The sequence below is a fragment of the Ambystoma mexicanum genome, chromosome 1p (genome assembly GCF_040938575.1).
Source record: "Ambystoma mexicanum isolate Mex_15411 chromosome 1p, UKY_AmexF1_1, whole genome shotgun sequence".
NCBI lineage: Eukaryota > Metazoa > Chordata > Amphibia > Caudata > Ambystomatidae > Ambystoma > Ambystoma mexicanum.
In genome coordinates this window covers 1,241,545,209-1,241,567,832 of record NC_090921.1, presented here as the reverse complement: position 1 = coordinate 1,241,567,832, position 22,624 = coordinate 1,241,545,209, and the positions used below count along the sequence as shown (strand labels likewise).

Genomic DNA, 22,624 nt, shown 5'->3' with positions numbered 1-22,624 from the left:
ACATCTTCTCCATGTTTATCCCCATATCATAGGATGAAAAGTTAAGTATCCATTTGTTCTACTCTCCTCCCTTCTTTATTTAAATAAATGTACTTTTGAATTTATTTCGCTTTCATTGAATTTTGTATTTGCAATTTTTTGGAAATTTTTCGTCCTGTGTCGCTGACTCTGAACACTTTAAGAGAATAGTCTACATTCCTTCCTGTGCTATCAATTGAGTCAACTTTGTTGGTGACATTGAACAGTCCATTGGTCCAACTGTGGGAAATCTGCTCTTTTCATTAGAAAAGGGCATTTCAGGTTATTCCGGGGCTACTATTTGAGGGGAAGGCAAGTCCCTATCACTAAATGATTTGGGAAAAGTTGATGTTTATTGGGAGGCAATGGCTGGTAAAATCTCTTTAGGTGTAATCAATTATGTGCACAAAAAAGGGGGGGTTTGTTCCTGGTTATCTTGCTTTTTATGCTTCAAAGAAAGGATTGTTCCACGCGGTTTGCTGCAATATTATGTCGCTTTTATTTGTGAAATAGGTCAGTTCTTCTTGAATTCATAGTACAAATACAGCACATCTGGGGCTCTTATATCCCCCAAGTAGTCAGCCTACATAAATTGTATGCATTGTGTAACACTATCTAACATGCTCTATCTGTCACAACCTTTGCACCAATTTTACTTCCATAGGTGCGGGAGGTGTCAAACCACGTAGTTCGATTCCTGGATGACAGAGACATTCTTGACGAGGATAGGTCTCAGCTGTTCACAATATGGGGACAATGGATTGATCATGACCTAGATTTGTCACTGGGCAGTCCTGTTGCAAGTCCCAACAAAACAAAAGCAGAATGTACCGCAACCTGTGCCAAAGAAGCAAACTGCTTCCCTATCATGGTGAGTCTGGGGCTGAAGATGTGTTTGCTTAAGGAGATGTGAATAGTCTGAACCTACTGATTTCTGGCCCTACAGTCCTGTTTCTGCATTGAATGAAATGACCTTCATATGCTAACAATGTAATGTATGTTGTTTGTGAACTGGTAAAACTATCTATCTACAATGGACCTTTCCAACTTTCCATATGTTTTGCTTCACTTTGCGCAAATAACACATCATCCATGAAACTGTGGCCAGAGATCAGGCAACATCTTTGTCGGTTACCCATTGTTTTAGGTTCTTCGCAATTTCTGTGGTCTTGGCTGAACAACCGAACCCTACGGCAGCTGTGGTCTGTAGGGTGATAGCCTCAGGAAGGGAAGTGATATGGGTTCATTGGACATTCTGTTTCGAAAGTGAGTACTGAGGGTGGTGCCTTCAGGGTACCTAAGGTGTATAGGCCGGCACCATACTATCTACCTGAGTGGTTGAGTGTGCATCATCTATTCATGATATGGTTTCCAGAGAGAGGGCGGTGTAGCAAAGCGAACTGAAGTCAAGGCAGGGACTTTGAAAGAGAGGAGACAATGAGCCTCATTACGGCTCCAGCGGTAAGCCTGCCGGTGATCGAGGCGGTTTGCCACCAGACCCCTAAAAAATTATCAGAGCCTGACTTTCCAGTAACATCAGGGGAATACAACCCCAGTGGTCCAGGAAGTCATGCACCGGCAATTTGTAATTCCCTATTCCCATAGAGTCCATTGTTAATGGTACTGGTGCTTACGTGGCTGCTTGCCTACCGTGGCCGGTGTGCCCGGCAGGGTGAGCCCTGTCGGGCACAGCGGCTCTGGCAGGCAAATCCTAGTGTGCCGGTCTGAAAACAATGGTGCTGGTGAGCTTACCGGCACTGTTGTTTCCAGACCGGCACACTTGTAATGAGGCCCAATGTCCGACCCTCAAACCTAAAACCACATAATGCAGTATAATTAGCAAATCACAACACCTCTTCCAGTACTGTTTGAGTGTATGTGTGTGTGTCTGTAAAGAAATTATTTATTTCCTCTTGTAAGCTCCTTTAAGACAAAAAGGAGGGTAGTTTGTACCTCAGAACTCAGTGCCTGATGATCCATGGTTCCACAGCCCAGAAGAAATAAGCAGCACTCACCACGTTATTATTCACTTTAAAAATAATGTGAGTCCTTTGCCTCCATAAAATAAATGTTATACTGGCTTTTGGTTCAACGCGATTTCATCTGAACAATTTTCAAAGTGGACTGTCTGGTCGTGGCAATTTCACCATAGCACTATAATGGTGTTTTTCTTTCTTATAATGGTGTGTCTTTCCGTGTCCCATCCCCGCACTCACCGACAGCGTCCGCTTTGTTGTCAAATGTTGTCAAATCCAGAAAATGAATTTCAAACTTGTTCTATGCAGGGGTACATTTCAAGTGACGATTCCGATGGTTCGTCGAGTCATGAGCTGAGTCTTCGGCCTCCTGAACATCGAAGGAAACGCATCTATATTCCAACTTTTAAAGAAACGATATATATCTTTATTGTTTAAAATAATACCATACAGCAAGCGTTATAGGTTAGGCTCTGCATAAATGAGTGTATACTCGAATGTCTCTTCGTAGAAACATGCTACATTGGGGGCTAGCCTTTCCCTTCTACCTGTAAATTAAATGAGTAATGATCTTCATTTTAGAGTACGTGTTGGGTATCTCGTTAATATATTATAACAGTGGTTTATAGATCGAACTAACCAAAGATATTGTCGGTCTTGCCATGGGATTCCTGTATGTTTTATGAATTTTGGGAATAGTATAGAATAGAGGAATGCATAAAGGGAGCTGTGTCAAAAAATCAGCTTCTTGTTCTGCCACCACCCTTCCTATCATGCTCCTTTGACCTTTGTTTATATGACTTCTTGTATTCTGTGGATAGGGTCTTCTATGATTTAAGGAACCACTAGTTGGGTGTCCTTTGTTGGTTGTGCTGATGACGTATTCTCCATTGGCATGAGTGATAGCATGTGTTGCTGTTGTTGAACGTGACTGCTGACGGAAGACATCCTACTGGATGGATCTACGTGATCATTGCGACCCTCACAATTGTGACGTGCGAAAATGCCGATTTATTTTTTTACCCCTTTACTCCACATATATATGTGGGGGGAGACCCCCTGAAATCCCTCATATTAATATTAGATTCTATACCCTCCAACATATATATAAAGTCAGCATTTGCACCCGTCGTAATTGTGAGGGTGACATTTTGGTATGATTCCTACTGGACCATAGAACAACAGGGTGGGCAGTGTCCTTCAGTGGCTGATGGGCAACCCAAAGGCACTGGGGAATCACTTTGAAGCAGTACTAAACCACCGAAATGCACCATTGAGGGGGAGGTGCATTCTGGGTGATGATTTAAGACTGGCCTGTCTAAAGACACTCTCAGTGACTAAGCCAGTCAGTGTTCTGTGAGCAATAACCGCCACAAAATATATAGCTGCCCTCCAATACTGACCCTTAACGGCAAATTTGAGATCCAAACAGTGCAGTATAAATGTGTGGAATACACATTACTGCAAAACACAGTCTCTTAACCAGAATGACTACCAAATGGTGATAAGCAGTTGTACACACTTCTATCTCATATGGGGGCAGTTCATTGAGCAATAAATCAATCCCTTTAGAATGGTTGGCAATCATTTTTTACTGGACGCCCGCTGAACCTGATGTGATTCACAATTTGAAATTATGAAAATAACCTTTGCAGTCTACCTGTCGAAGATAAAATGTGTAAACTCCAAGTTGTAGGGATTTAAGTATCAGGCAGCCCGTTGAGAAGGCAGTGTATAATTCACCAATGAACTTGAAACTTCGACCCAGCGCGTAACCATTCCTGGTGTGCCAACATAAGGTCAGCAGGTCTTCTGAAAAGATAGTCCAATTGGAGCCCTGCCTGTTTTATAGACCTTCAACCCATGCCTAGGCATATTCTGATGTTATGGTGGCCCCAGCTTAACTGATGGCAGCCTGCCAAAGCCATTTCCATGTTTGATGGAGCTGACCACAACCCCCAGTACACTGTTTTAATTCTGCAGCCACAGTTTCATACTGGGGAAGGTGGCGCTCTGTTCAAATTCATGAGCCAAGATCACTGGAATGGTATTTGGGTTCCTGCGCTCTTGTTCGTGTTCTTAACCTCCTCCTCAAATATAGTGTCGGACTGGGAAGTCCGCCCGGCCTACGACACTATTCAGCCATGACACCGGTGAGGTCTATGTGATATGAACTCTTGCCCCATACCAAGCCATTTTATGGTGCTAAGTGGCTTAATTCCCTTACCTGAGCCCCTCCTAGCTTTGCCATAGAGACTGGGAGTGAGCGACAAACTGGCAGTAGGAACTGGACATAGAGTGCTTTGTGGCTAAGCCTCACAATGTATGTACTCCTTAAAACTCACTGAGGGAACAAAAAGTCAACACATGGAAATTCATGACAAAACATCCATCACATTTATTTTTCTCAGTGAGTCACCCTACATGCGTGGCAAACCCTGAATTTAAGTTGCTTGCTCACACTTCTTGGGGAAGCAAACCTCATATCACTTATGAGGTCCATCAAGGATGAAATGCATCCGAAGTTGCTTCTATTCGTAAGAAAATCGGTGTAAGCTAAATGTTTTGCCTGGGTTGATTTCTTGGGAGTTAGGTCAAGACTCATTTGCATATGGTTGATTCACTCATGTAATAGCACAGACATTGATTGAGTGCACTAGAAGGCACTCCACTCCGAATAGCCAGATTCCAATCTAATATTTGGAATCACGAACCAAAACAAATGAGTCGTTTCACGAGTATTCATTTAATGGTTCTGCGAAGCATGGGAGAATTAAATGCTGTGCTCCTTGTTGGCAAAGGGCACAAGAAAGGGAACAGCAATCTCACTCAGCCATCCTTCTCTTGCTGGCTAGCTTGGTTTCAGGAGGTACTCCTCAGATGATTGTGGTGTGACAGGCAGGTTTTTTGGAATTTGTCTGGTCACTTCCTGTTTCCCTCGACCATGGGCTGTCTGGAGGCGTAAAGGGTGACGAAAACACACAACTAAAAAAAGTGCTCCTTTCTGCATTACCCCTAACAGACTAATTGTGTGTTGGTGAATATTCTTGTTTTCACACCCAATCTCCTGGTTTCTTCTCCAGAACAGCAATTGTGGTGCGTCATTTCATTCTTTCCCTAGGTGCCCATGATTGGTTTTCCCTATCAAGAAATTGAAAGTGATTCCCCCAAACACACCTCTGTTATGGATTTTCTTTAGATGATAACGTGACTTTTGCTCTTATGTTTTCCTGGGATCCACAACCTAAGCACCCATCTGCTAAGCCATGGTGGCCAGCCAGTCAGGACCTTCAGCATGGAGGCCCAATGAGACATTACAAAAAACGGAGGTTGCCTGAGCCATGTCAGAGAGACTGATACCATCAGCCCCTTTTCAAGCAGTGTTGATATAGCTATTCTGAGCAGGGTCACCAAGAGAACTGCAGACAATATAGATTCACTGATAGATGTGAAATTTGAGGTGGCTATGATCCTCTTTTCTTGCAGAATTGGAGTTATAATACTAGGCTGAGTTTCTGGTGGGAGATCCTCAGTTAACACCCGGCGTGAAGCAAATGCTGGGTCTGTTGCTCAGTGGAATAATGTATCCTCTATAGGGGCCTGTGTTTAACCTCATGGCCACGGGTTCAAATCCTAGCAGGTCAACTCAGTCCTTCATCATTCTATGGTCGATAAAATGAGTGCCATTAAGTTGGGTAATAATTAACATCTGTTATCTGCCAATAACGTCAAGAGGCCCCTTTCAGTGAGTGTGCACTCCACAAATACACCTGTTATGTTAAGTGCCTAAACGCCCATTATCTTTCTGAACCTGCAACCTGCACCCACAATAACTGACAACTAACTGTCTCCCTTGTGCCACATATCTCCAAACCCAAATGGCTCCCAGGGAACTGCCAAGTCTTCCTATAAGTGCATCTTCCTAGAAGCGTCCGGATCTGGCCACTGTACACAACACCCACAACTGCCACACCATAAACCCTAACAGATATGGATTAGAAAACTAACCAGCATCGGCTCAAGCATTTTCACTTCTCACATGTCATTTCCTCTATCATCCTGCAAGTCACAGAGAGTAAGAGAGGGATGAATTAGTTTCCTTTCCCCAAAATGTTTGTTATAAGGAGTCAGTCTGTCCAGAAGTTGGACCAGCATCAAGGCATAATCCAGTTAGAGGGGTACAGTGTTTTGCAGAGGACTTCTATTGTGATCTCACACTTGAAAACAGCCTCCCTTGGCATTGTATAGCCCTTTAACAAAGTGGGTTGGTCTGTTGTTGGTGACTGCAGTCCGTAGTACCCATGTAAAGAAAAATACAAAGAGAGGAAGGATGCCATCATAGCTAATCCTCAGGGATAAAGCTAGAGACCATGGGTGGACAGACACTTGAAAGAGAACCATGCACGAATGGACTATTCATACATGCTAGACTTTCAGTCACCCACACTCTAGCTGTAAACAGCAACAGTAGCCAAACATATATGTGATCAAAATCGATTTCACCCCAACATAGGCACCCTTTTCCTTATGCAAACCGTGTCTACAAAATACATCTAAAATGTCTGCATAAAACCAGAATCAGCCCAATGCTCAGATGGTGCTAATGTCTCTCTTTTAGAAAGAGAGATGTGGCATAGAGTCTACCCGAGTGTCAGCTACACCTGTAAAGCATATAAGCTTTGCTCAAGAAGGTTAAAGGGAGCTTCCAGGAAAGTGTGGTGATGGCTAGGTGGTGTGGACTCTGCCTCTCTCTGATCCTCCCATGCTGTCCCCTTTCTCTACACCACACTCACCCTGATGGCTCTACAGATGCCAGAGATTCCTTGAATGGGGTGTGCCATTTATTTGCCTCTGTGGCCATTCCTCTAGCATGTAGAACTATGAGACTATTTTCATAAGGACTATATTATGATCGCTCCTGCTCCCTGAACATTCCGGCTCCGGAATTAGCAATGATAGCAATGACAGCCAGTGTGCACCTGCAGTGCAAAATCAAGCCATGAATGCTCCAAAGATTTAGAGAATGTCACAGAACTGGACATAACATGTAATCCCGGATCAAATCATTGTATATTTTCAGAGATATGCACCCCTCATCTGCTTCCTCAATCCCCCCGCAATGCATGGACTTCTGCTTTTAAAGTGAATGATCCGGCTTGTGATCATGTTTCAGCATTTAAGGGGTTGGGTTGCTGGATGCAGTCCACCACCCACCGTGTTTGTGTTTCAGGGACACTAATTTTCAGCATCCATCAATGAAATACCTTTTTCGAGTCAAGGAATTTACAGGCTGGTTAAATTCCTATGATTTGTCTTAGACATTCCTATAGCCATCCTGTCCACCCTCAATTCCTCGTCTTCCTCCTCCTCCATGTCTGGCCATCCTGTGGCCGCCTTTGCTCCTCCTTTCTCTTCCTTTCCCTTGTTCACCCCTGAAAATGTTTTCAGACAAGTGTGATCTATGAAAGTCTCTTCAAAGCAGTTTCTTCCCTGTTCTTTCAGAACCATCAAGGACCTCATCGACACCCTTGCTCCAGCCTTGGCCAATTTCTGAAATCAGTCTTTTGGCACTGGAACCTACCCTTACCCCCGAAGCACTCCCTTGTGTAACCGCTCCTAAAGGAGCCCTCTGCCGATCCTTTCTCTCCGGCTAACTATCACCCAATCGCTATCACTACATTCCTGGGCAAACTCTTAGAAAAGCAGGCCATCTCCCAGTTTACCCTTCACACTGAATCTGTTGGTTGTCTCCATGACCATCAATCTGGCTTCAGAATGGCCAGAAGAACAGAAACTGCTCTCCTGAACAACCGTGAAGACATGATCTCTAACCTCGATTCTAACCTTCCTTTTGTACTCATTCTCCTCAATCTTTCTTCTGCTTTTGATACGGTCAACCATACCATCCTGCTCAATCGTCTCTGTGATAACCTGGGTATCACTGATCAGGACCTGGCATGGCTGACCTCCTTTCCTACAGACCGACCCTCTCAGGCCCAACTGGGGTCCTTCTTCTCTTCTATCTCTCTCTCTACCTGTGGTGTTCCCCAGGCGTCTAATGTTTCTCTCTGGCTGTTCAACCAATACCTGGCACCTCTTGTCCACTGCATTGCTGCTTTCTGCTCCAACTTTCAGTGTTATGTGGATGACACCCAGCTCTCTTTCATGCTCCCCTCTGCCACCTCTACTCCTTCTCTCATTCCAGACTGTCTGTCCGCAATTCAGGACTTGTGTACCACAAGTGATCTCTGCCTTAATGCCAGTAAAACAGAGATCCTCATTGAAATACCAGTGCAATCCTTTACTCTCTCTCTCTGGCTGCCCACGCTGGGTCCTCTTACTGCTCCTACCTGTGAGGTTAAGAACCTTGGGGTCATCTTAAACTTCACCCTCTCCTTCTCCCCTCACATCTCTGAATTCTCTAACAAGTCGAACTATCAGCTGCACCTCCTCAGAGGTATTCTTCCTTTCCTCACTTTCCCCTAGAAGCTCACTGTCTCCAGAGCTCTGGTCCTCTCTAGGCTAAACTTCTACAACAGCCTCTTTCTAAATCTTCCTGCCTCTACTCGCCATCCTCTACAACTTATCCAGAACAGGACTGCAAGCATTGTCCTTGGCCTCAGGCCCAGGATCATATCTCTTCAGCTCTGAAATCTCTTCATTGGCTCCCAGTGGCGGCAAGGATCACGTACAAGACCCTCTGCATTGTCCAAAAGGCTTTCTGGGACCTGGGACCACACTACCTCCAACTCTCTCTTCCTAAACATCTCCCTTCTCGAGCTCTCAGCTCATCCACCTCCAACTCTCTGAGGATCAGTTGCTTTTCCAAGCAGAGAGTTGGGGGCAGATCTCCGGTTGCCGGAAGCAACTCAAGACCTTCCTCTTCGCTTCTGCTTTCTCTCTTCCTCTCCCCTGCTGATGACCCATCTGTTCCATGCCCTGGTCACCTGGCCACCCTCTGAACTAGGGCCCAGGTCCATGCCTTTCCAGTTTCACCTTGCAATGCCTCTGGCTCCCACAGCACTGTGGTCTGTATCTGTAACCCTATAGTCCAACCTCTCTGCACTTATGAGCCACCCATTGGCTGAACTTTATGATTACCAGCACTGAGCCACCCTTCGGCTGCACTCTTGATTACCTGCACTTCTCCACCTCCCCTTTGCATTTCTCCCCTTCCACTAACCTGCGCTTGCACAATTGAATTGACACAAGGCCTAGTACGATCGTTGTTTTGTCCTCCCTCTGTTTCCCCCTCCTTGTCTTGCTGCATCTAGAAACACTTGTGTACAGGCGTGTTATAAATACCATATCATATCATAAGGGAAATAAGGTCTAACAGATGAAAAAAAAAGGAGGAAACATGTCTGCTTGCAATGCTCATAGAGGCAGGCAGACAGCTGAACACCTAAAGAAATGATGGGATGATAGAGAAATGGAATGAAAACAAGGAAGAAGTGAGTTTGGGGGCTTCACAATTAGGAATGACTGCCAGAGCCGCAAAGTTCCAGAGACTCCTAAAGCCTGATATCCACCGGGTCCTTTAGGAGCAACTTCAGCACTGAAAGGAAGGAGGGTAAAGGGTCAAAGATCCTATTTGCCACTCATATTCCTGGCAGCCTTTGAACCTGGGATGAACTTGGGCCACTCGACCAGAACACTTATGCACTGGATTAACAGCGAGGCCAGTATATTCCAAGGATATTCCAAGAAGAATGCCAGTCTCCCCACATGTGATGTGCTCCATCTAATCACTGCTCCTGCCACTTGCATCAGTGCTGGGTACAGCGCCTGCACTGCCTGTGCTACCGGTCTATCATGGTACCTGGTTTAAAGCTGTCACCAGAACATTGATTGACAGTCTGTTACTCATCAGCGAAAGGCAAACAGTCCTCCTCGCTACTTCCAGTGAACTCCCTATATTAAATGTTCAAATTTTAATAGCAGATTTTGCTTATCTTGGCACAACACTGGCATCAAAAGTGTAGGATCACAGGATTAAGCAGATAAAAAGACATGGTCCTTCTAATTCTCAAATGCTTCTGAAACAGTGCTAATTCTCTTCCAGTCTCTCAGACGTACACAAACTATTAGAGCCCTCTGTGACACCATGGTGCAAGGCAGAAGTTGGGAAGGGTACAGTGCTACACTCCATCGGCGCAGAAACCCTAAAACAATTACAGCGCGTAATTCAATCATGTTTAGTGAGGATCACCAGGCAACAACTGGCGTCTGAGGTAGACCATTCTCACCACTTTAGAAAGTCTATTCCCTTGGGGTCAGAGCAAAGGTGAGTGTGAGGGGTTGTTATGTGCAACCTTGAATTCTGTCATTCCAGAGGGAGGTGATGATTTGCATCTCATGCGTGGAGTCTGGGGTGAAAAAGAGGGGCACAGGAAACAGATACTATCTGCCCCTAAAATATACTCTAACTTCTCTAGTGGACGCTGATGTGCCGCCTATCTAAAAGTGGATAGGTAAAGAAAAATCTGACCGCCCTGTGTATTAACAGGATGCGGGGTGCTACGTAGTCACCAATTGTGCAACACCAATTCATCTCATATCAACCTCTCTCCCAGATCATAAACTAAATACTGCATGTGGCACCCAGAGATCTATCTTTGGCAATACAAACTTACTCGCCTTTAGTCTGGGTGCACAAGCTTTAAAAGCCTAATCAATTAAAAATTTAAAAACGTGAAGCTTAATCAACTCAGGAGATCCGTTTAACTTAGTCCCTGGAGATTAAGCACACTACAAAAAACAAAAACATAGCATAGGATCTAGTCAGAAATAGCTAAAAGATCATATTGGCTATTTCAACATTTGCAATGGTTTGGAAGATATTGTTTTTTTTAAACATTTTCGAGTGAATCGAATACATTCTATTATCACATGCAGATCATTATTGACCTGCTCTCAACCAGTCAGAATGCTCAGAGTGCAGTCAATAATAACTGCATTCTGAACATTATGAGTTTGAAAGCAGACAGGGAAAACACCAACGCAATGTTCACACAAGCTTTCTTTAAACAAGATACTTCCTCTCTGGCAGGATCTTTTTTAACTGAAACATCCTATTTAACAGACAAGGCCAAAACATGAGAATATATTTTCACTTTCTTATAGAGAAACCGTTCACTTTTACATGGAGTCTAATGCATGCTCATGTTAAAACTGCTCCTGTTTTAACCATGCTTGCATTTAAAATGCATACCATATGAATGCACCTTGCTATTCAAATGCTAAAAAATAAATTCATTTTTTGTTAATTTCCCACCAAAACTCCGAAACAAGTATTTCTACAAACACTGTGTTCTAATAACCTTGTATGCCTCAAAAGGGGTCATTATCACTTGGTATAGTGGCCTTTCCACAACGTATGGCCCTTTTCCGCGTTATTGACCCCTCCCTCGATCTATAAGGCTATACGATTATTGTTTTTGCTTTAACTATTGAATAGAAGATGCAATGTCCATCTTCCAATGAGTTTTATTGAACTGGGAGTCTTACAATTTAGTTCCTCTCTCAATTCTTCTAATTAGCCATCAATGTGTCTGTTGATAACATTGTTGAATGGTGTTTACATTTAGCATATCCTTACCCTTTGCAGTAGGACTTTATTGACAGAGATCCTGCAAACACAGCCCTCCATTGTTATGGTGGATTTTGATGATCCATTAGCGTGATATTGCATCTGTGATATTTGCTAAGAGGTTTTCCAGCAGTTTTCTTCTCATGGTATCAGGGAACATGGGTATAACCAGATGATCATGAAACTAGATCACTCTATTGTGGAATAATTGACTCCTTGGATAATGAAATATCTATATTCTGGGTTTTGCAGATCCCACCCAATGATCCATTGGGCGACAGAAGAGGAAAGTGCATTGCCTTATTTCGCACAGGCCCAGCGTGCCCTACTGAAACCACGGTCAGAGAGCAGTTGAACGCATTGACCTCCTTCATCGACGCCGGAATGGTGTATGGCAGCAAAGTATCTCAAGCAGAGCCTCTAAGGGACTGGACTAATGATCTGGGCCTAATGGCGGTCAACAAGAGGTTTAGCGATGGGGAGCGGCCATTTCTGCCCTTTGAAAATGAAACAAACAGCGCCTGTGCATCCATTAATCCCACTTATGGAATTCCATGTTTCGTTGCAGGTAAGAGCAAATCCCTGGAAGGTTAAATGTATTGGGAATGTGAGTTACTTTTGCCATGAAATGTATTAAATAACAGAACATGTTTTGGCTATGTGACTACATCTTGTGATGGCTATAATTAAACATAGGATTGTTTACTCAGAGGGGTGATTGTCAAAAATATTACGATGAAACCTGAAGATACGCCATAGTTACTGGCATTGCATTTTACAAGGGGAACATGCCATTGGCCTTCTTAAGTAGATAATTAGCATGTTAGTTTAAAAAGCAAAACGTCAGCTACTATTGTAAGCTATCATAAACTTCATTGAAGGATGAGGGCAGTGGCTTGGGAGAGTCCCAGACCACTCATACTTTCAACGTGATGGGAATTTTCAATGGTTGAGGAAAGCAGGATGTTCTTTGAAATAGTCCAAGTAAGTAAGGAAGAAGGATATGGAAATATTAAATTCTTCCATTTGGGGGTGGCTGCTGAAAGTGAACTCCTGGATCCTAGAAGCTTCATATAAAAGTGACACTCTAAGTAAACACAAATATGTACTACACTACAATATCCAGACACCACCATGCATACAGACAGTTACCAATATTTCTTTAATGCATTCTTATTTCAACCTAACAACTTGGGTGGGATGGGTGAACTGGCTGGAAAAAGATTTGAGAATATCTAAGTAATAGGGGCTTGACTCAACTTGAAAGATTCGAACTATTTGGAGTTGAGGCTCTAATTGGATCAAAACATTTGAACCAGAATTCGAGCCATTCCAATACGTACAAGTGTTTGATGTTTTGACTCAGTTCAAATGCAGCTCTTTGACAATATTGAATTCTAGGTTACTGGTGGCTAAAGAAATAATGGAGTAGGGATATAAAAAAGTACTTATATCAAAAAAGTGCAAAGAGTGCACCTTTTTCTTTTTGCATTAATTCTAGAAATGTGCAGATCACCTTATCCACAAAGGTGACCTGCACATTTAAAGGGGGTTGTGCGGCAGCACACATAATGCACAGGCTGGCCCTTTTGCCTCCATTAGTGTTGCGAGCATCCTTAAAGGGCACATCATTGTGAATGGTCAAGAAGAACAAAACGCATTTCTATCCCCCTTTGAGGAATAGAGATGCAAGTGGGAAACCAGTGGTTAATACCATTGCTGTTCAATTTAAAGGAAAACGCATGACTGGGTTGGCAATGACTCTGTCATGCATTGCACATCTTCTTACACCTATTTTATGCACAGGAGACTATGACAATTGCATTTGTGGATTCAGGATGTGTTTTGAAATGTGCAGAAATACCCTCTTATCAATGAAGATGCACAAAGGGAATTAAATAGGAAATCTGAATGGTTGCATCTGTGATGTTCACATTCATATGCCCATTGAGAATAGGGTGCACAGTTTTGGTGTAAACGCTGAGAGGCATAAGCACATCTCCTTTCACCCAAACAGTTTTGAGTATCCGTGCCGTTCTTTCTTAAAATTCAAATGGATTTTAAAGTGTTTTTAACCTAGCGCAAGCCAAACCTTTACCGACTCGGCTCATTTGAACCCACGAACCACCACTATGGAGTCTTAAATGGCCGATTTGCATCTTTTGTTCAAAGGTTCAAACTGGTATATGCATCGAGAACTTTAAGGCTCACCCCTCCCTAATAACAACATATGTTGGGCTTTTTTCTCATTTCTTTTTTAAATAACATTGTTCAATAAAGTTTAATGAAGTATGGTTTTCCCTGTCTCTCCCGTGGAGCCCCACTTCCCCTCCACGCGCCCCACCACCAAATTCTGAGCCCTAAACACTTTTTTCGTATGATTGCTGCTACACTGCCACTGAGTTAGAGGATGGTGTGGGTACTGCAGGGGATACTTTGGTTCTGACAGACGATGAAAAAGCCAGAGGACCCAAATGCAAGGTCTACAGCTCTGTTTGGCATTGTCTATGGGCCTCATTACAACTCTGACGGTAGCTGTGCCGGTAAAAACGGCAGGCTGCCACCAGATTTGTGGGTTTTTTTTCCAGTGCTTGGTAATGGGGATTCACTGGGGCATTACAGCCGGCGCGAAAAAAGAATCCCCATTCCCATTGAGTCCTATAAGACTCAATGGGAATGGGGAGGACAGTAGCACCGGCCCCATCCATAATGGTGCCGGTGCTACCGTCAAAGTTTGCGAGCGGGTGCCTTTCCGCCCCCCAGTGCAGACCTGGCAGGCGGAAAGGCACCCGACCCGCAAACTTGTACTCTGCCAGTCCATTAACAACGCTGCTGGTAAGCCTACCAGCATTGTTGTTACCGGACCGGCAGGGTTGTAACGAGGCCCTATGTTTTTCTCAGTATATGTGTTGTGCATATTGTTATACATGTGCACGTTCAACTGCACCACCAACCAATCACTGGAAAACACATAAAAATGAAGTACACATTGCATTGGTACTCACAGAAGAAACAGCCCATCGGTTTTAATCTGAACATGAACCTTTCCAAAAAGTAAGGACATTTTGAGAGACAAAATAGTGTGCGTTCTTGGCAAAAGAAGCAATTTTAAAAGGAAATTACTGTAACATTTTAAACTTGCTCTTTTGTACATTTTACTATGCTCATGTCTAATGAACACGTCCAGTACATATTGTGGTGACAAAACTATCCTTCCACTCGTGTTACTGAGCAATGCACATTATCAAACATAGAATAGATTATTTTCTGATAGAAGGTTATCTTTTCAAGATGGACAGTCTGGCATGATTCTGATGTACTCTTTCAAAATACTGATATGAGAAAGAGAGAGAAGGTAAACAGCACCAATGATATTTCCTGGCTTCTTTGCATAAAATCAAAGTGCGTTTCTGCCACATAACAATGAGCATACTTCTTTATATTTGACAAATATGTCTGTAATAATGGGAAATATGCTTGAATCAAAAAGCACATAATGCACACTGAACTTGGTGTTCATTGCATTTTTCAGCATCCTTGCCATAACATTCAAGTGTTTGGAATCATTATCCATATATACTCATTTGGACAGTCTCAGAACCTGAATCTGTGGGCAAAATGGTTGCAACATATGTACCTCCATTGGGACAACCGGCTTTCTTCATATTTCTGTGGATAATGTTTCCAATCTTCTCAGAATATTCTTAGTTAAGGGGCTGAGTAGGAAAGGCAGTTTTCAGGAAAGGGGTGACTGCGCCAATGCCAGATCCAATGCACAGACATCTTTGGAGAATTGTATAGGTAGGAAAAGGCCTGTCCCTTTCTAGCTTCAGATAGTCTCTAAAATTGTTTACGGGTAGTTGTAATGTTCTAAGGTAGGCCTTTTTGTGCCTCCCTTGTTAGGTGATTTGATGAGCACAAGGGGCCTTGTTATGAGCATGGTGTAACAGAAAAAATTCAGTATTTTAAAAACGACATGTTTTTTACATCCACCGGTGGGGAATGCATGGGGTGTTTACCCCATAAGGTAAATGGAGAATTCTTCATGGGGTAAATACCCCATGATTATTTGCAAGGATATGCCTACAGATCCATGGTAATCCATTTAACCTCCTCCTAAAGCAGGAGGGAAACCATTTTTGTTGCTTTAAATTAGTATTTCTGGTGCAAATTTTGTAAGCATGAAAAGACCCATTTTAGGCACATTTGTTTCTCTACATGCTTCTTTCAACCCAACGAGGTCCAAGGAGGCAGAAACATATTTAGGAATGCTTGTGGTCACGTGCAGAAGGGATGTGAGCAAGTAGTTTGGGCTCAACTGCCCCTTTTGTGGTGGGACCAAGCCCGACTTGCATATGTTCTTTCCCCTTTTGTAATAGCTGGGCAGGCGAAGAACGATGGTCTTGAGGGTTGACCAGAGCAATGTCAGAGGTTAAGATTAATTCTAAACCTTCCGGCCATCACGTCTTTTGTTTTGATGTAGTCACCCTGAGTGGAACAGGTATGCCCCGCTGTGGGTCTCTTGCTTGCTGGGCCTAGAAACCCACGCTACTCCTCACTGATGAGGCCCAATGATACCCGAAACATGTTTGGGGATGCTTGTGGTCTCGTGCAGAAGGGATGTCACCTAGCAGTTCAGGCTGTACTGCCCCTTTTGGGACGGGGACCAAGCCTGATTTGCATATGGTCTTTCCCCTTTTATAATAGCTTCACAGGCGAAGAACGATGGTGTGGAGGGTTGCCCAGAGCAATGCCAGTGTTTAAGATTATTTCTAAACCTTCCAACAATCACCTCTTTTGTTTTACCTATCTCACTAACACCTGGAAGTATACTCACAGAAATTATTGCTTAGTGCAGCACCCAATCACAACAAAAACATAATCCCGATATATAGCTACCAAATCACAATTTTCTCACAGCATATGTACATGGCACCATTCAGCTAACAGAATGCTACCTAGTTGTTAAAGAAAACTAAGATGTCCCACACGCCTGTTTGCAATTCACCCATTGGAAAAAATATTGCAAAGAAGGGTCGTTACTGATACTTCTGCGCATCGTGTTACCCCATTAGGACAGCAGCAGTATGACTCATTGTTCTCTGCTTTGCAAGGTCTAAAAATGCACTATATTTGTTTTTCCATTAAAATATACAAGGTAAAACAATTAATTCAGCTAGCAGCATTTTAGCACATGCAGCAACTCTGTTTGATATTGGATATGCAGTTTCTTTTTATTGACCGATGTTACAGTAATTGTTTAAGTGGGCCTGGACCCAGACAATACCACTTGTGTTGTCAGAATTACCCTAAATGCAGTACTTGAAAAAGTACTGCATTCCTCGTGATCGGCGGCAGCCCTTATGAGACAAATCATATGCCCTGCACATTTTATATGTATTTAATAGTTGCTACTTCATTCTTGTATCCCGATGACGGGGGCCCCCTTACTGAACCCAAGTACAACCACTGGGCACGTCTACGTTGATGTTATACTAGCCCAGGCATGGTAGTGCATTAAATAATATCCCACACGTTCAATGGGAGCCAACGTATGACTGATTTGCAGTTGCTGTAGAACATTTTGGACCATCGATATTTTGAAATGGAGGTCATTGTCCACTGATTTGTTTTCGGACTGGTGGGATGTATTGTTTTTTTTTTTTTAGTAGAGGAAAGCACATGCAAATGATTTACTTTATGCACAGTGGCAATCGGCATGGCTGGCTTGGACCCAGTGCAACAGATACAGCTCCCTTCATCTGTAATAAAGGCAGTCTAGGGACTTCTGATGCAGATCTGGATCCCACCTCCGCTTCCTGTCTGCCCCATCAATCTCTATCTCAAAATGCTTGTGTTATTGATTGTTTTAGCAACAAAATGCATAAATGCCAAATATGACTGGAGTATGGTAGCTCTATGCAAGTCATCCCTTTTACAAGTTAAGGAAATAAAACCAGAGCGCCAAATTAAAGACTTAGGGCCCGATTCATGGAATGTTTTGCAGGATTCAAAGCGACTTTGCACTGCTGAAAAGTGACTTTGCTCTGCCGACACAAACCCTGACTCTTTTAACCTTGCAAAAAAATGCCATGACTCGGGCCCTTAAGAATTAAGCCATAAAAGTCATAAACAATTCATCGTAAGATATATAAATGACATTTAGACATAAAAGTAGAAACAAGCACACATACAAACAAATGAAACCAATGAAAGGTCACAGAAAATGTGAAATAGTTAAGAAATAGACAATTGCCATCAGTCAGCACAACTACAGAAGATAACACTCATTATCAACAGCAACAATAAAAAAAAGATAGATTGACAGAAAGGTCATAATAGCAGAGAGCACATTGCAATACTATAAACGAACTGAGTTATAGACATGATTTTGAAATAATATAATCCAAATAAAGTAATCTAATAGACATAATAACACAACTCTTATATAAAAAAATGCCTTGTTTTCATTGTAGACAGCAATAACCAACCAAACAAGCTCTAGTCCTGCTATCAATAGCCTCAAACTAACAGAAATATGTGACGTAGTTTCCTGTTTGGTTCCCTACATAAGACCATTACATATTTCCTCTTTGGACAAATATAATATCTTCAAAACAATATCACATGCCTGTTGGTCTCAGTATTTTAATTGTCAATTTGACACATGTGATCACTGCCTTATTAACTGCAATCAGCAACTGCTGTAAATGAAGCTTAGTGGCCCACTTCCTTGTTTGACAATGGCAACCTGTTTGAATTAATGCTATGAACCATTGGTAGGGTAAATAGATAAACAGGGCTGCACAGTAAATTTACTTGAAGCTGTGTCATTAAATGCAGAGTCCTGTTATTTTGTACACATGAACTAGAAAACTATTGGTCACTTTCTATGTTTTGCTCTGCCTCTATGTGCATGTGTAGGGAAATGCTTATCCAGATGATTAAGGGTCGTTTTTTTTAAAAGTCACTTTAGACCGGCTTTGTTATATTGTTTTATTTCTAATGCTATGACATTAACCTGGGCATTGCATGTCTATGAAAGCTGGGCACTTCTTATTAGGATATTGGTTTTCAAACTTTGGACTGGACTCCCCAGTGGGGCACCAAGGATGTCCAAGGGGGCCATGAGACTTTTTAAAAAGGGAGTATTGTGACTGCTCGTAATATAAAATACAAGCAGATATGGCCTCTGGGAAGGCAAACATATGTGTACTCAAGACAGGGCTGAGCAGCAATATTTTTACTCAAGCGGGGGGAGGTCGGTGGGGGGGCTCAGCATAAAGAAGTTTAAAGACCAGAGCTTTAGGAGAAGACAGTTTTTTCCTGTAAAATACTAGATTCTATTTCCGTGACAGAAAGGAATAAACCCACCTTAACGTATTTATTGCTTGCATGATTTTCTTTATTCTTGTACATTTTATTTAGATATCATGTTTACTTTTTTTCTTCAACCTCAGTAAACATGAACTGACAGAGATCTGAAATTCTCACCCCACGATGATAGCCATAATCTTAAAAATTATTTGAAGGACATCGAAGCCTGGGAGTCCCTTGCTAATTTGAAATTCAGTGATTCAACAACCCAAAGAAAATGATCCCCATTCAGCCTTGGAGAGTGGCCTTAAACACGGCTGCGTTCTCTGAAATACTGTATTCTTACAAAAATCTTCAACTGGCTCTGCTTCACAAAATATAACGTTTTATTTCTCAGGATGTTTTTGCACTATAGTTCAGGCTATGGCACGCTTGCATATTTATCATGAGAATACTTTCTTTTTGGTGTCTTCCAATACACCCTTTGGCCATTGAAATCCTCTTCATGAGGCGGTACGACTTCTGGTCAGAGAAAGTAAGTATGACAGCATCACTCCTATTCTGTCTCAACTACATTGGCTTCATTTGGAAGTCAGGATCCATTTTAAAATTGTCTGCCCCAGCTTTGAAGGCAGTGTTCGTCATCGTCCACCCTATTTAGCTGAGAGGTTTCCTGTGGTGAGTGTTCCAGTAGAGTCAAAGAAATCCTTCCTTTCGATATTCCTAAAACATTGAAACCCAGAACCTCAAAAAAACATGTTCCATTTAAATTCCCCCTCTTCTGGAACTCTCTCTCTGAGTTACAGTTGTCCCACTCTCGCCTGGCTTTAAGGGGAAAATTAAAGCATTTTCTCTTTCCCCACTAACATCTGTAGCCCATAGTCCATTCGACCTTCTTCTATTTCCTTTTGTGGCCTGCACTCAGATACTCTCAGATCCGGGATGCACATTATAAAAATAACACAATTATTTTATAAAATCATTAAAAGTAGTTGAATATCTATCTGAACATCTTTAAAATAATCAGTCTGGGCAAACACCACTAAAATGCAAGTTCAGGTTTGACACAGCCTTTCGGTTAAAGATGTGCTTTTGTTATGATAAGAGCTACAACCAGATAGATGGGAAGATTCAAGTAACTGAGTTTCCTGCAACATAAATGGATCATATATGGCAATGAACGTACTCCAATCTGGATCTACGAGTTTTCTAGTTGCTCCAGCAATGCTCCATAATAATAATGCCCATTGATCATTCTTACTCCAGATGAAGACCTATTAATAGTCTGTGACAAAAGAAGATTGACAAGCTGAATTCTAGGTACCTGTACAAAATCAATAATTTGGTCAACTGGATCAACCTGGACATCCCGCACAATAACGTTAGTTTGATTAGCCACAATGACACGGTCAAACCTAGTTAATTCAGTAATAACATGTTCTCTATTGTAATTAACATTATGTTTTCCAATAGGAATTTGGTCCATTGCTTCTATGAAGCGTAGGGGATCAGTTTGTCATTCCGGACCCATGAGATGAGCATCCTCAACTTTTTCAAAAGGACTTCTGAAGCAATTGAACATGGTTTATCCACGTTTGCCAGACCACTCAGAGACTCTGTTGGTATAATATGTCTTAATTGGATTTGTGACCTTTTGGCTGGGAGAGTTCTATGGATGGTTACTAACTACAATTCCCATACATCTGGAGAATGACGAGTCAATCTAATATGGTCAAACCCTGGTTTAAATTGATCATCAACCCTTTCAACCATGATGTCGATCTCTGTGTATCATAGCTATGGCTTCCTTTACATAGGGCAGCCTGTGACAGCATAAATCTTCTCTTAAGCAGGACTTGGGAGATGGCATATAAATACAACATTTCTATTTAATGTGGTGCTGGCAATGTGACAGACCGCAACAGTGGGCTTCACTGCAGGTTTGGTCTGGTAGGCCTTTTCAAAAGCAGAGCTATGCTTATGTACTGGCCTGGGTCTCACTGGTCCGCACGTGGTATTAGCACTAGCCTAGTGACAGCGAGCGTTGCTTGATAGTCTCTTTCAAATGTTGACATGCTGGCCCGAGTCTCTCTGGCCCTCCCTGAGTCTTAGCCCCGGCAGACTGACAGTGCACAACACCAATAGAATGGAGTATAAAATAAACAGAGCTTCCCAAAATGACAACTCATAATTCAATGTTTATAGAGGGAGAGTGGCCCAAGGCATAGTGCACATGCCTAGTAAGAATTAAAAATACGATATCTTCAGGGCTAATGGAAAGAGTGTCCCCATGAAAAAGGCTGCAGTGTTTTCAATTACTTCTGATCTCTTCTCCCTCTGACAGTAATCCATTATAGACAGACAATCTCTATCAACTGCAAACACATAAATACTAACTTCGATGGACTATTAATACGTGCAGAGCACAATGAAAGTTAAAAGGTACTGTATCAAGTAAATAGATACGTTCTTTAAGATATGTAAAATCCATTGCTCTTTCACACGTCTTACAATAGTGCTTAACAATGTGAACATATTTCCAAGGAACTTGGCAGAATCAACACACAAAGGGATACATTGAATTGCCCAAGATCATAACATTTTCTTTAAGTAGGTATACCGGAAATAAAGATATTCTGGATCCTAGTGGCCAAATGATGAGGCCGTGAATACATCATTCGATCCATTTCATCCCCTCTAGCCATATGTTCCTTCCTTTTATCCTGTTTCATCCTTGGTTCTTTTGCCTCTTCTTTCTCCCTCGCTTCCTCTCCCCCTCTCTCTCTCTCTCTCTCTCTCTCTCTCTCTCTCTCTCTCTCTCTCTCTCTCTTTCTCTTACTCTGTCTTGTTCTCTGTCTTTCCCCCTTGCTTCCTTTCTCTCTTTCTTTCTTCCTCCCTCTCCCCCATCATTGCTCTCTTCCTCTCCTCATTAAATGCAGATCCGAAGAACCAGGTAATCTTTCTACTACCATTGGGCACAACAATTGCTGGTCTCCATCTGGGTGTAGGCCGTGGATGACAGCCTGATGTCTGACCTTAAGGTGATTTGTCTGTGTTACCAAAAATAGCATTTTCCCATGGAATAGGTAGACAGGAAAATGATATTTTCCCAGATTGCCCTTCTCTTCCATGTACAGGCAAACTAATTCATACTAAGACTATATGTAGGGTAACAGGGTGTGCCTCTGTCTTCCTTCTGTAAGGGTTTTTAGGCAATGGCAGGTCTCTCTCAGGATCAATGTTTTCCAGGTCTGGTACCCAGTTGTCAGTGTAATGGCCTTTTGTGGTGGTCTTGTGTGTAGTTCTCACAGGACTGAGCGCTTCTCTTTCATATCTAGCTAGGTACCTGCAAGTTGACATGTTACTACATGTGTTGTTGAAAAAGAAGCTGTGATCTCCCTTAAAGGATCTGCAGCCATTTGGCTCCACCTATACTTCATATCCTAATGGAGTGCTTTCTGCGTGATCCTTCTCAGTGACTCCTGTTAATGGTGTACCTTCTCCTAAAACCTTCTTGTCTACAGTCTGCACCTGAGTGGTTGGGGTGAGGGTTACACCTCTGCGATCATCTTGAGTGGATTGGTAGCCTCTAGGGTTGGAGGGAACTCTTGGTCTGCAGTTGGAGGATTTCTGGACTAACCTAGGTCTGGTTGAGATAGAGGGGATTTTGACCTCCATTGCTCTACCTTCTCTCTTCAATTGGCCCTCAGTTTGGTCAGAA

General features: G+C 42.6%; 1 protein-coding gene across 1 annotated transcript in view; it reads left to right on the top strand.

Annotated features, from left to right (window-relative positions):
• The window catches only part of LOC138540329 (lactoperoxidase-like), a 172,600-nt gene that overhangs the window by 51,235 nt on the left and 98,741 nt on the right, over positions 1 to 22,624 (top strand). Inside the window, exons 4-5 of the mRNA XM_069641680.1 lie at positions 683 to 889; positions 11,839 to 12,154. Of these exons, the coding sequence (XP_069497781.1) occupies positions 683 to 889; positions 11,839 to 12,154 (523 nt within the window). The remainder of the gene's footprint in view (positions 1 to 682; positions 890 to 11,838; positions 12,155 to 22,624) is intronic.